Raw genomic sequence first — 12,544 nt, 5'->3', positions numbered from 1 at the left:
TGCAGGGGGAGAGAGAGAATGCAGGGGGGAGAGAGAGAATGCAGGGGGAGAGAGAGAGACTGCAGGGGGGAGAGAGAGAATGCAGGGGGGAGAGAGAGAATGCAGGGGGGAGAGAGAGAGAATGCAGGGGGGGAGAGAGAGAATGCAGGGGGGAGAGAGAGAATGCAGGGGGGAGAGAGAGAATGCAGGGGGGGGAGAGAGAGAATGCAGGGGGGAGGAGAGAGAGAATGCAGGGGGGAGAGAGAGAATGCAGGGGGGAGAGAGAGAATGCAGGGGGGAGAGAGAGAATGCAGGGGGGAGAGAGAGCATGCAGGGGGGAGAGAGAGAATGCAGGGGGGAGAGAGAGAATGCAGGGGGGAGAGAGAGAATGCAGGGGGGAGAGAGAGAATGCAGGGGGGGAGAGAGAGAATGCAGGGGGGGGAGAGAGAGAGAATGCAGGGGGGAGAGAGAGAGAATGCAGGGGGGGAGAGAGAATGGAGGGGGGGGGGGAGAATGGAGGGGGAGGGAGAATGGAGGGCGAAAGAGTCAGAGGGGGAAAGAGTCAGAGGGGGGAAAGAGAGTCAGTCAAAATCCCATCAATATACACATTCAATCACCAGATATTGAGAAGCCTTGTGATGAGCTCACCTTGCATACTCCTTTCTGGCTTTCTCCTGACCCTGCTGGTTAGCTAGATGTTTCTCCTGTTCCTCCTCCATCTCCTCCCTCAGCTTTTTCACCTCCTCCTCCTGTTGATTCACTCTCTCCATCTGCTTAGTCACCCTCTCTACCTCGTCCTCCAGGGCTCTACTCCTATCCTCTGCTCCCTTCAGGGCCTGTCTGGTGCTGGTGGAACAAAATACAAATTTTTATGTCTTAAAGATGATTTATGCTCGATCCGGAAATGCAGTGCGGAGGCCCTGTATGGAGGGTGTGACAATTGTGGAGGCTCAGGAGGCCAAATCAAGCTCCGTACAGCGATACCGTGTGCCTCCCAAATTTTGTAACAATGCTGAGGGCTCTGTATAGCGCCGCAGGATTGATTGACAGTAGGTGGGGGCAGTATATCCTGTATAAACACAAACGCACTTCCTTGACAACTTCATTCATAACAGCTCAGCTCCACGAAGCACAAGAAGTAGGACTGTCTTGAACTGCTGTTCTGACACTGTAGATTCTGGATTGACCACACAAATTGCCTTTTACAGAGCCATGACTGCTAATACTTGCCCCAAAGTTAAAGGGACAGTTCACTTAACATCTGAAACCGCATTTTTTTTATCTGTCAAAAGCTAACTTTAGTGAAACAAGAGTGAAACATTTTTCCTTGTGAAAGGAGAGTGAAAGACAAAACCGTTCCTTGAAGCACATTTGTACTGGACAACAGGGCAGGAGCAACTCCTTACCTCTCCAGTTCAGTGGCCATGTGTCCCATCTTGCTGAGGGAGGTGGTGTGTTCCTCCTGCAGCCTCCTCGTTTCAGCACCGTGCACCTTCTCCAACGCCTCCACGGCACAGCTTCTCCTGGAAGGAGATTCAACGCACACTGTTGAAAGGAGCACTTTGAGCAGAGGTGAGGTGCATTATCCCTAATCTTGCTAACAGGGCTCGACATTAACACTTGTCCGCTTGCCCGGGACAAGTAAATCAAAATTGTCGGGCAGAATATAGATTTAAGTTGTCTGAATGGAAAAGTAGAAAAATAAAATAAAAATCCCAGTATGAAACTTTTACGCAGATCAGAAATAGGATGTTTTAGTAACTGCAGATTAGAGTACAACTGTATTGTATCTGTATTGTATCTTATTCAAATCACCAGGGCCGATTGCTAGGATCTACGCCCAGGCATAAATTCTAAGCATAGTAGGGAGCAGGTGTAGGGTGTTGAAGGTTTCTGATCAGTGATAGATGAACCAACAAACAGATGGGCTGTACCCCCTCCACTTATTAGCCCAGCCAGAGAATTACGGCAATTCGGTGAAACAAAATCCCATTGATTGATGAATCTATCACACAAGTCATGGGTGTTTGGTCGGGAGCAGGCTACTACACGAGTGAAGAGGAAAATCATACACTCATTGAGATGAGAAAACTAGACTAAAGACGATAATGAGCATTCACCTCAGCGAACATTTTCTCAACTGAATTGTAATCAAATATCCAAAACGGAGATTCAATGACAACCAAAATCTGACATTGTTTGATTTAGTGAAGACGGGTACCCCGCGGCCCGACGTTGATCATTGATGGAGTCCTGTCTGACTGCAGCTAAACTCCACGGCAACTCCAGTCAAGATATTTAAAAAAAAATTAAACACTATTTCAAACCCGACAGAGCCCGTTTTATTCATTCATTCTCTCAGTTTAGTTCTACTCCCCCCGCTTCCAACCCCCCACACACTCCTCACCTGTCTAGCAGTGCTCTGGTCCCCTCTCCATCACAGTCTTCTCCTGCTGGAAACTCTGTAAGGCCTCCTCTCTCCTCTTCTCTTCCTCCTCCCTCCTCTCTTCCTGCAACTCCAGAACTGACAACTCCACTAGAGCCTCCTCCAACTCATCCTCCAACTGTTTCCTCTCGTCCTCGGTCTCCTCCCTAACTCTCTCCAGCCCCGAGGCCAGGGAGGCTGCACGCTCCTGGGGAGAAAGAGAGACACAGAACCAGTAAGTAGTGGAGGTGAGTATTCTCCTCTGCAGAGTCAGGTGTGGGATTTTAAATGGGGGCCATATTGGAGCCAAGTCACCCCCAACGCCACTAACCTTTTCCTTCTTCAGCTCCTCAGTCAGGGAGGTGTGTGCCTGCGCCAGCTGCTCCTGCACCTCCTTCTCACTCCTCCAGTTCTCCTGCAGGAGGCTCAGCTCTGCAGTCAGCTCCTCCACTCTCCCCTGGCCCCTATCTAAAGACAGATACACTTGGTATAGAGCCAACACTGATAACAGCAACCTGGAGACATTTCCCCAAAACCCTGACTCTTCCTGATAAATCTGCTTAAGATAAGTTCCCATTAGACCCATTCTTCCCATTAGTTTAGGGTATGTCAGTATTATAATTAGGGAGTAGGGCTGTATGCATTTGTTTACTTCTCTCCTCCTCCAAGATTTTACACTTCTCTCCCAGATGAGCTATTCTCTCATCCATCTCCTTCACTGTCCTCCTCAGCACCTCTCTCAGACGCACTACCTCCGCATCCTGTTGCCGCACTGCACTCTGGGAGTCAGACATTTCCTGGTTGGCCCGCTGCATCTGTGTTTCCATATCTCCCAATGCCTTCTGGGAGGACGTCAGCTCCGCCTCTCGCCACTCCAGAAGCTTCTCGGTCTCCTGCAATGCATCCCGGGAAGCCTGCAGGTCCTGTTGACCTTTCTCTGACTCCTCCTCCTTCTGATGGAGAATGTTCTGAGAGATCCGGAGCTCCGCGGTGCACTGCTCCAGCTTCTGCTCAAGACGACTGAGAGAAAAGAACATGGCATGAGATCAAATGCTTTTGTTTTGCATGTCAACCAAGACCATTAGGAAACTGATGTCATCAATTTCAACACAGAGAGACATATAAGAAGAGATCGAGAGGACAGCATTCTTCACAAATAAAGCCATTCATTTAAATTATTCTGAAAGCAGTTGTTCAGGGAAGAGATGTGCATTTGCTCACCCCAGTTTCTCGCGCTGAGACTCAGACATGCTGTTCTCCATCTCCGTCTTCTCACGAAGCTTCATACGCAGGTCCTAAGGAGACATAAGAGTATGTTATAACAGTTTAGAACTACCTCTAAATGATCATTTCCACACCCCGATGTAAGCACGATCATGGACGATTCAGGTAGTTTCTCCATACACATTTCTTCCTTCAGTAAACAGTATTGTGTTAGGATAGATACAGTTGAAGTCGGAAGTTTACATACACCTTAGCCAAATACATTTAAACTCAGTTTCACAATTCCTCACATTCCCAGTGGGTCTGCAGATTCAATACACTCCATTAGTATTTGGTAGCATTGCCTTTAAATTGTTTAACTTCGATCAAACGTTTCAGGTAGCCTTCCACAAGCTTCCCACAATAAGTCGATGCATTTTGGCCCATTCTTCCTAACAGAGTTGGTGTAACTGAGTCAGGTTTGTAGGCCTCCATGTGCACACACTTTTTCAGTTCTGCCCACAAATGTTCTATAGGATTGAGGTCAGGGCTTTGTGATGGCCACTCCAACACCTTGACTTTGTTGTCCTTAAGCTATTTTGCTACAACTTTGGAAGTATGCTTTTCCTACCTCATGCTGCCATCTATTTTGTGAAGTGCACCAGTCCCTCCTGCAGCAAAGCTCCCCTACAACATGATGCTGCCACCCCCGTGCTTCACGGTTGGGATGGTGTTCCTCGGCTTGCAAGCCTCCCCCTTTTTCCTCCAAAAAAAACAATGGCCATTATGGCCAAACAGTTCTATTTTGTTTCATCAGACCAGAGGACATTTCTCCAAGAAGTAAAATCTTTGTCCCCATGTGCAGTTGCAAACTGTAGTCTGGCTTTTCTATGGCGATTTTGGAGCAGTGGCTTCTTCCTTGCCAAGTGGCCTTTCGAGTTGTCGATATAGGACTTGTTTTACTGTGGATATAGATACTTTTGTACCCGTTTCCTCCAGCATCTTCACAAGGTCCTTTGCTGTTGTCCTGGGATTGATTGGCACTTTTCGCACCAAAGTACGTTCATCTCTAGGAGACAGAACGCATCTCCTTCCTGAGTGGTATGATGGCTGCGTGTACCCATGGTGTTTATACTTGCATACTATTGTTTGTACAGATGAACGTGTACCTTCAGGCATTTGGAAATTGCTCCCAAAGATGAACCAGACTTGTGGAGGTCAACAATTTTTTTTCTGAGGTCTTGGCTGATTTCTTTTGATTTTCCCATGTCAAGCCAAGTTTGAAGGTAGGACTTAAAATACATCCACAGGTACACCTCCAATTGACTCAAATTATGTAAATTAGCCTATAAGAAGCTTCTAAAGCCATGGCATAATTTTCTGGAATTTTCCAAGCTGTTTAAAGGTACAGTCAACTTAGTGTATGTAAACTTCTCACCCACTGTAATTGTGTTACAGTGAATTAGAAGTGAAATAATCTGTCTGTAAACAATTGTTGGAAAAATGACTTGTGTCATGCAAAGTAGATGTCCAAGCCGACTTGCCAAAACTATAGTGTGTTAAGAAGAAATTTGTGGAGTGGTTGAAAAACGAGTTTTAATGACTCCAACCTAAGTGTATGTAAACTTCTGACTTCAACTGTAGATAGGATAGATACACTAGATACATGTTTCTTCCCTCAGTGACCAGTATATGTTTATACCTGGATGTGGTCGTTGGCTGTGTCCAGGTAACCCTGTAGAACATTGACCTCCTCTCTCAGCTCCTGGATCACAGCTGAGAGACAGGGATACAGAACATTGATAGAATGATGCTATCTAATTATACAGAAAAGGATGGGAGAATGGACACACAGAGACAAATTACTTACCTTGCAGTGTGCCCATCTCATTCTCCAGCTCCTCGTTGTGGACTTTGGTGTCGTGATGGAGGTCCGCTGTGAAAACGAAACATTACATTTCAAAAACATTTTAAAAACATTTCTCAGAGGCACAGCACTTCGAGCTAAACATCTTTTAAATAGATGTGCTGTTTATAACGTTTAATTGATTGATAATAACTAGGCAGGCTAACGATGCTGTGTCAGTGAGGTCAGGTGGTCTCACCCAGGTCCTCGTTCCTCTCCCTCAGGGTGGCGAGTGTAGCTCTGGCCGCCTCCAGGTCTGTCTCCAGCAACATCACCTGGCCCCCTGTACTGATCTGCAGGAAACTCAGCTCCTTATAGGACAACACAAATGTCACTCAACCAACCACACTGCTCAGAGACACTACACATGCAGGAAACACAGCTCCTGAACAAAAACACATTATCAGCACACAATTTGATGTAGAGCGAGATGTACGCAAGGCAAACACAGATATACAGACAGGATAGTGAATGGTGTGTGAACAGGGACACTTTGAGTAACCAAACATTGCAGATAGAAATGCGATGAATAGAGTCGAGGTGTAACTTACTCTACATAGCGTATTTCAATGTGAATATAAGAAAACGCTGCGTAATTCTGACGTGTCCCAGGTGTCGTACCTTGTCCTTGACATCCAGTTTGTTTCTTGCCTCCATCAGCTCCATAGACATAGACTGGAATCGCTTCTTAGTTGTGTCTGCAGAAACCTAGAGGAACACAACGACAACAGTCAGACATTTACAAAACAAGGTACAAACAGAAAATGTGAACATTTGTTATTGGACAAGCTAGGGTAGTAGCCGATAGCAGGGTGGAAGTGTTGTTTTGTCAACTAGACCCAGATGACACATAACCTATAACCATAACAACCAGTTTATACCCTTTTAACCCTGTAGCTAAAGACTTTTGCTTTAAGACTATTGGGCCAGTTGCCCAGACACAGATTAAGCCTAGTCCAAGACTAAAAATAATTCTAAAAGGAGATTCTCCATTGAAATAGCTTTTAACTCCAGGATTAGGCCAAATCAGTGGAAAAGCAGCCCATTGAGATGAGCATGCCAACTCTTGATTGTACCATCAAACACCACATTACCTTGTTCTTGAGGAAGTCGTTAGTCTTCTTGAGCTCAGCCAGCTGTCTCTCCAAGGTGGTGACGTTAGCTGCCAGACCAGTCTTCTCCCTGACCACAGACAACAGCTTGGCCTCCACCTTCCTCAGCTCCTCCTCCAGGGTTACCAGGCGCCTGTCCTGCTCCCCGCGCTGCTGCACCAGGGAGCGGATCTACAGGAGGGAGGAGACGGTTAGTGTGTGCTAAAGCAGTGAATCAAACAAACTTAGGGAAGAGGCTAATGTTAACATGCATGAAACCAAGGCTTTTACGGTTAGGTCCGCTCCCTGGTGCAACAGCAGTGGTGGTTAGTGTGTTAGATTGAAGAATGAAGGCATGCAGTAAGGTAGGTCACAGCTGCTGTAGGTCGTCACAGCTACTAAAACCTAGTCACATCAATGATAAATCTTGTCACATTTGTTTTTCTTCAACGGGTAACGGTTGCGACTATTGCGACAGACAAGACATATTTGCTCCTCAAACCAGTCTGTATAACTATACAACCTCTTTCTCCAGGAGTTTCTGCCGTTTCATCTGCATCGATTGGCCACTCTTGTCTTTCTTTGACATGGATCCGTCAACCTGGGTGAAGGAGGAATGGACCAATTAATCGCAAAGGAGAGCCATTGCATTAGGATTCAAGGGATAGTTCAAGATTTTGGCAATTAAGCTTTTTATCCATCAGATGAACCCATGGATACCATTTTTATGTCTTTGCATTGAATTTGAAGGAAGATGCCAACTAGTGTTATTGCTAACCAGCATTAGCACAATTACTGGAAGTCTATGGGAACAGCTAGCATGCTAGACTTTCAGTCATTGTGCTAACACTAGTAAGCATTGGCTTCCTTCATACATACCGGACACAGACATAAAAATGGTATTCATGAGTTTCTGACTGGGGAAGTCGATAAAGGGCTTCATTGCCAAAATCTCAAACTATCCCTTTAAAGCACCAGGGTGTATTCATTAGTCGGATTCCACTGCAAAACATTTTTGCAACACAAACTGTTTACACCAAACGAAAATTGTTTTGCAAGGAAAACTAGAGTTGATCAAGTACAAATTCAGGTAGGTCCCTCCCATGTTTCATTATGCTTGCTTCCTCGAGTAAATTGTCTTATGTCACTGTAGAGCCTCCAGCCCTGCTCAATATGCCCTTTTGTTCCCCCTCCCACACATGCGGTGATCTCACCTGGTTTAAATAGTGTCTCTAGAGACAAAACCTCTCTCATCGTCACTCAATGACTAGGTTTACCTCCACTATATTCACATCCTACCATACCTTTGTCTGTACATTATGCCTTGAATCTATTCTTCCGCACCCAGAAACCTGCTCCCTCAACTCTCTGTTCCGAACGCACTAGATGACCAGTTCTTATAGCCTTTAGCCGTACTCTTATCCTACTCCTCCTCTGGTGATATAGAGGTTAATCCAGGCCCTGCAGCCCCCAGCAACACTCCCATTCCCCAGGTGCTCTCATTTGATGACATCTGTAACCGTAAAAGCCTTGGTTTCATGCATGTTAACATTAGAAGCCTCCTCCCTAAGTTTGTTTTATTCACTGCTTTAGCACACTCTGCCAACCCGGATGTCCTAGCCGTGTCTGAATCCTGGCTTAGGGAGGCCACCAAAAATCCCGAAATGTCCATCCCTAACTATAACATTTTTGAACAAGCTAGAACTGCCAAAGGGGGTGGAGTTGCAATCTACTGCAGAGATAACTCTGTAGCCTATGTCTTACTATCCAGGTCTGTGCCCAAACAATTTGAGCTTCTACTTTTAAAAATCCACCTTTCCAGAAACAAGTCTCTCACCGTTGCCGCTTGTTATAGACCACCTTCAGCCCCAGCTGTGCCCTGGACACCAAAGGTGAATTGATTGCCTCCCCATCGCTCTTCAGTACTCATACTGTCAAGTGACCTAAACTGGGACATGCTTAACACCCCGGCCGTCCTACAATCTAAGCTAGATGCACTCAATCGAACAAAAATTATTAATGAACCTACCAGGTACAACCCCAAATCCGTAAACATGGGCACCCTCATAGATATCATCCTGACCAACCTGCCCTCTAAATACACCTCTGCTGTCTTCAACCAGGATCTCAGCGATCACTGCCTCATTGCCTGCATCCGTAATGGGTCTGCAGTCAAACGACCAACCCTCATCAATGTCAAACGCTCCCTAAAACACTTCAGCGAGCAGGTCTTTCTAATCGACCTGGCCCAGGTATCCTGGAAGGATATTGACCTCATTCCGTCAGTAGAGGATGCCTGGTAATTCTTTAAAAGTGCTTTCCTCACTATCTTATATAAGCATGCACCATTCAAATAAAATGTAGAACCAAGAACGGATATAGCCGTTGGTTCACTCCAGACCTGACTGCCCTTGACCAGCACAAAAACAACCTGTGGTGTACTGCATTAGCATCGAACAGCCCACGTGATATGAAACTTCTCAGGGAAGTTAGGAACCAATATACACAGGCAGTTCGGAAAGCAAAGGCTAGCCTTTTCAAACAGAAATTTGCATCCTGTAGCACAAACTCCAAAAAGTTCTGGGACACTATAAAGTCCATGGACAATAAGAGCACCTCCTCCCAGCTGCCCACTGCACTAAGGCTAGGAAACAAACACTGTCACCACTAATAAATCCACGAGAATTTCAATGAGCATTTTTCTACGGCTGACCATGCTTTCCACCTGGCTACCCCTACACCGGTCAACAGCTCTGCACCCCCCACAGCAACTTGCCCGAGCCTCCCCATTTCTCCTTCACCCAAATCTAGATAGCTGATGTTCTGAAAGAGTTGCAAAATCTGGACCCCTACAAATCAGCTGGGCTAGACAATCTGAACCCTCTTTCTAAAATTATCCGCTGCAATTGTTGCAACCCCTATTACTAGCCTGTTCAAACTCTTTCGTATTGTCTGAGATCTCTACAGATTGGAAAGCTGCCACAGTCATCCCCCTCTTCAAACCCAAACTGTTACAGACCTATATATATCCTACCCTGCCTTTCTAAGGTCTTTGAAAGTTAAGTTAAACAGATCACCGAACATTTCGAATCCCACCGTCCTTCTCCTCACTGCAATCTGGTTTCCAAGCTAGGGTGTACCTCAGCCATGCTCAAGGTCCTAAACAAGATCATAACCACCATCGATAAAAGACAATACTGCGCAACAGTATTCATCAACCTGGCCAAGGTTCTCGACTCTGTCCATCACCGCACTCTTATCGGCAGACTCAACAGCTTTGGTTTCTCAAATGACTGCCTCGCCTGGTTCACCAACTACTTCTCTGACAGAGTTCGGTGTGTCAAATCAGAGGGCCTGTTGTCCGGACCTCTGGCAGACTCTATGGAGATGCCAGAGGGTTCAATTCTCAGGCCGACTCTTTTCGCTGTATACATCAATGATGTCGCTCTTGCTGCTGGTGATTCTCTGATCCACCTCTACACAGACGACACCATTCTGTATACTTCTGGCCCTTCTTTGGAAACTGTGTTAACTAACCTCCAGACGAGCTTCAATGCCATACAACTCTCCTTCCTGTGGCCTCCAACTGCTCTCAAATGCAAGTAAAACTAAATGCATGCTCTTCAACCGATCGCTGCCCACACCTGCCTGCCCCTCTAGCATCACTACTCTGGACGGTTCTGACTGAGAATATGTGGACAACTACAAACACCTAGGTGTCTGGTTAGACTGTAAACTCTCCTTCCAGACTCACATTAAGCATCTCCAATCCAAAATTAAATCTAGAATCGGCTTCCTATTTCGCAACAAAGCTTCCTTCACTCATGCTGCCAAACATACCCTTGTAAAACAGACTATCCTACCGATCCTTGACTTCGGCGATGTCATCTACAAAATAGCCTCCAACACTCTACTCAGCAAAATGGATGCAGTCTATCACAGTGTCATCCGTTTTGTCACCAAAGCCCCATATACTACCCACCACTGAGACCTGTATGCTCTCGTTGGCTGGCCCTCGCTTCATATTCGTCGCCAAACCCACTGGTTCCAGGTAATCTATAAGTCTTTGCTAGGTAAAGCCCCGCCTTATCTCAGCTCACTGGTCACCATAGCAGCACCCACCCGTAGCACACGCGCCAGCAGTTATATTTCACTGGTCATCCCCAAAGCCAATTCCTCCTTTGGCCGCCTTTCCTTCCAGTTCTCTGCTGCCAATGACTGGAACAAATTGCAAAAATCAATGAAGATGGAGACACATATCTCTCTCACTAACTTTAAGCATCAGCTGTCAGAGCAGTTTACAGATTATTCCACCTGTACATAGCCCATCTGTTAATAGCCCATCCAACCACCTCATCCCCATATTGTTATTTTTTTGCTCCTTTGCACCCCAGTATCTCTACTTGGACATTCATCTTCTGCACATCTATCACTCCCGTGTTTAATTGCTAAATTGTAATTACTTTGCCACTACAGCCTATTTATTGCCTTACCTCCCTAATCTTAACTCGTTTGCACACACTGTATATAGACTTTTCTATTGTGTTATTGACTGTATGTTTGTTTATTCCATGTGTAACTCTGTGTTGTTGTTTGTGTCACACTGCTTTACTTTATCTTGGCCAGGTCGCAGTTGTAAATGAGAACTTGTTTTCAACTGGCTTCCCTGGTTAAATAAAGGTGAAATAAAAAAAATAGTAAAGGTTTTCCGTTGCAAGAATCCGACTAATGAATAGACCCCAGTACTTCAAGGTTATCTTGATGGTGTGGCTGTGCCAACCAGGGACAATGTGATTATTGTGTGAACACCAACTTACCAGTCCATCCACAGACATGGTCCTACGCACAGCCACAGGTGACGTGGGCACATCTTTAGAAGGAGATGGTGGTAGGATGCTGGGAGCTGAGTTGGGAGGGAAGGGAGTTAGGAAATTAGAATGGTGTAGAAAGTAAAAACACATCTAGGTTTAATGACAGTCTAATCATAGATGTTTAAATATAGTTCTATTGTCAATAGTATGAGGTATTTTTTTGACTAAAACTTCAGTTGTTTGACATTTAAACTTACCATCACTGGCCTTGAGCAGTTTGAAGCGCTCTGACCGGAGGAAAGAGGCAGGTCCCTTCACCTCTCCTGGTTTCAGCTCGTAGGTGCCCGGTGCTGGGGCGCAGCCTGAACAAAACGTGTTGAAAGCAAGACAGCCTGCGTTTACACAGGTAGTCCAATTCCCATATTTTACAAAATTATTGTAAAAAAAAATAACGGATTGGTCAAACGACAAATTAGTGAGAAAAAGAGTAGAATTGGGCTGCCTGTGTAAACGCTGTGGGCTGGCTATCTAATTAGCTAGCTAACATGTCATGGCATGTAGCTAATGTAACCGACATGGATATTTTGCCCTTTGCTTGGAACGGAGTAAGGTTTGGCATTCCTAGCTAGTTACCAAACCAACAATACGTTAGCTAGCTAGTAAACAATGTTATACAAAATATTGTTGGACAGCTACGTTAGCTAGATGAGCGATAACGTTATATTAACTGTTTGGCAAAAGCAACACGTTAAGTTAGTTGGCTAGGTTCGCTCAATTAAATCATTATCAATGCTTTAATTTACCGATATTTTCATTAAATCGCTTCACTGGAGCTCTTGAAAAAGACATGGTTTGGAAGAAATAGTTCACTAGAAAATCGGTAGTTACAGTTTAAGTTATAGATGGTCACGATGAGTACCAAAGCAGCTCTCCAAATTCAAAACATCAACACAAACCGAGCCCCTGTGAAATTTCTAAACCAGTTACGTCATAACCAATCAGAAAAGAGACGACACATACTTAACCAATCAGGGCAGAGGAAATTAGACTTCCGCCAGCCGCTCCTTCTCCTCATGATCGCTGTGGCTATATTCAAATATATTTAGTATTTTTTTAATTACAATGTACA

At 45.3% G+C, this 12,544-nt stretch overlaps 2 protein-coding genes across 3 annotated transcripts in view; both read right to left on the bottom strand.

Annotated features, from left to right (window-relative positions):
• The window catches only part of LOC116355081 (hyaluronan-mediated motility receptor-like), a 6,202-nt gene extending 5,479 nt beyond the window's left edge, over positions 1-723 (bottom strand). The window contains exon 1 of the mRNA XM_031798405.1: positions 628-723. The gene's annotated coding sequence lies outside the window, so the exon portion shown is untranslated. The remainder of the gene's footprint in view (positions 1-627) is intronic.
• Positions 724-1,391: 668 nt separating this feature from the next.
• On the bottom strand, positions 1,392-12,368 carry LOC109910028 (hyaluronan mediated motility receptor). Of its 2 annotated transcripts, XM_031798404.1 has the most exons (14): positions 12,219-12,368; positions 11,673-11,777; positions 11,422-11,507; positions 7,128-7,205; positions 6,608-6,796; positions 6,135-6,221; positions 5,713-5,824; positions 5,478-5,543; positions 5,310-5,383; positions 3,626-3,699; positions 3,057-3,424; positions 2,736-2,872; positions 2,387-2,612; positions 1,392-1,502 (listed from the first exon to the last, which is right to left on the bottom strand). In XM_031798404.1, the coding sequence occupies exons 1-13, from the start codon at positions 12,262-12,264 to the stop codon at positions 2,391-2,393; spliced, it is 1,644 nt and encodes a 547-aa protein (XP_031654264.1). In that variant the 5' UTR covers positions 12,265-12,368; the 3' UTR covers positions 1,392-1,502; positions 2,387-2,390. The 2 variants fall into 2 exon arrangements, 1 of the variants encoding a protein (XP_031654264.1); XR_004204302.1 differs by lacking the exon at positions 1,392-1,502 and having other exon boundaries at positions 3,157-3,424; positions 12,219-12,264.
• Between the last annotated feature and the right edge of the window lie 176 nt (positions 12,369-12,544).

This window comes from Oncorhynchus kisutch, linkage group LG19, assembly GCF_002021735.2.
Source record: "Oncorhynchus kisutch isolate 150728-3 linkage group LG19, Okis_V2, whole genome shotgun sequence".
Taxonomy (NCBI): Eukaryota; Metazoa; Chordata; class Actinopteri; order Salmoniformes; family Salmonidae; genus Oncorhynchus; species Oncorhynchus kisutch.
The sequence above is the reverse complement of the archived record's forward strand: the minus strand, read 5'-3'. Positions and strand labels throughout refer to the sequence as shown.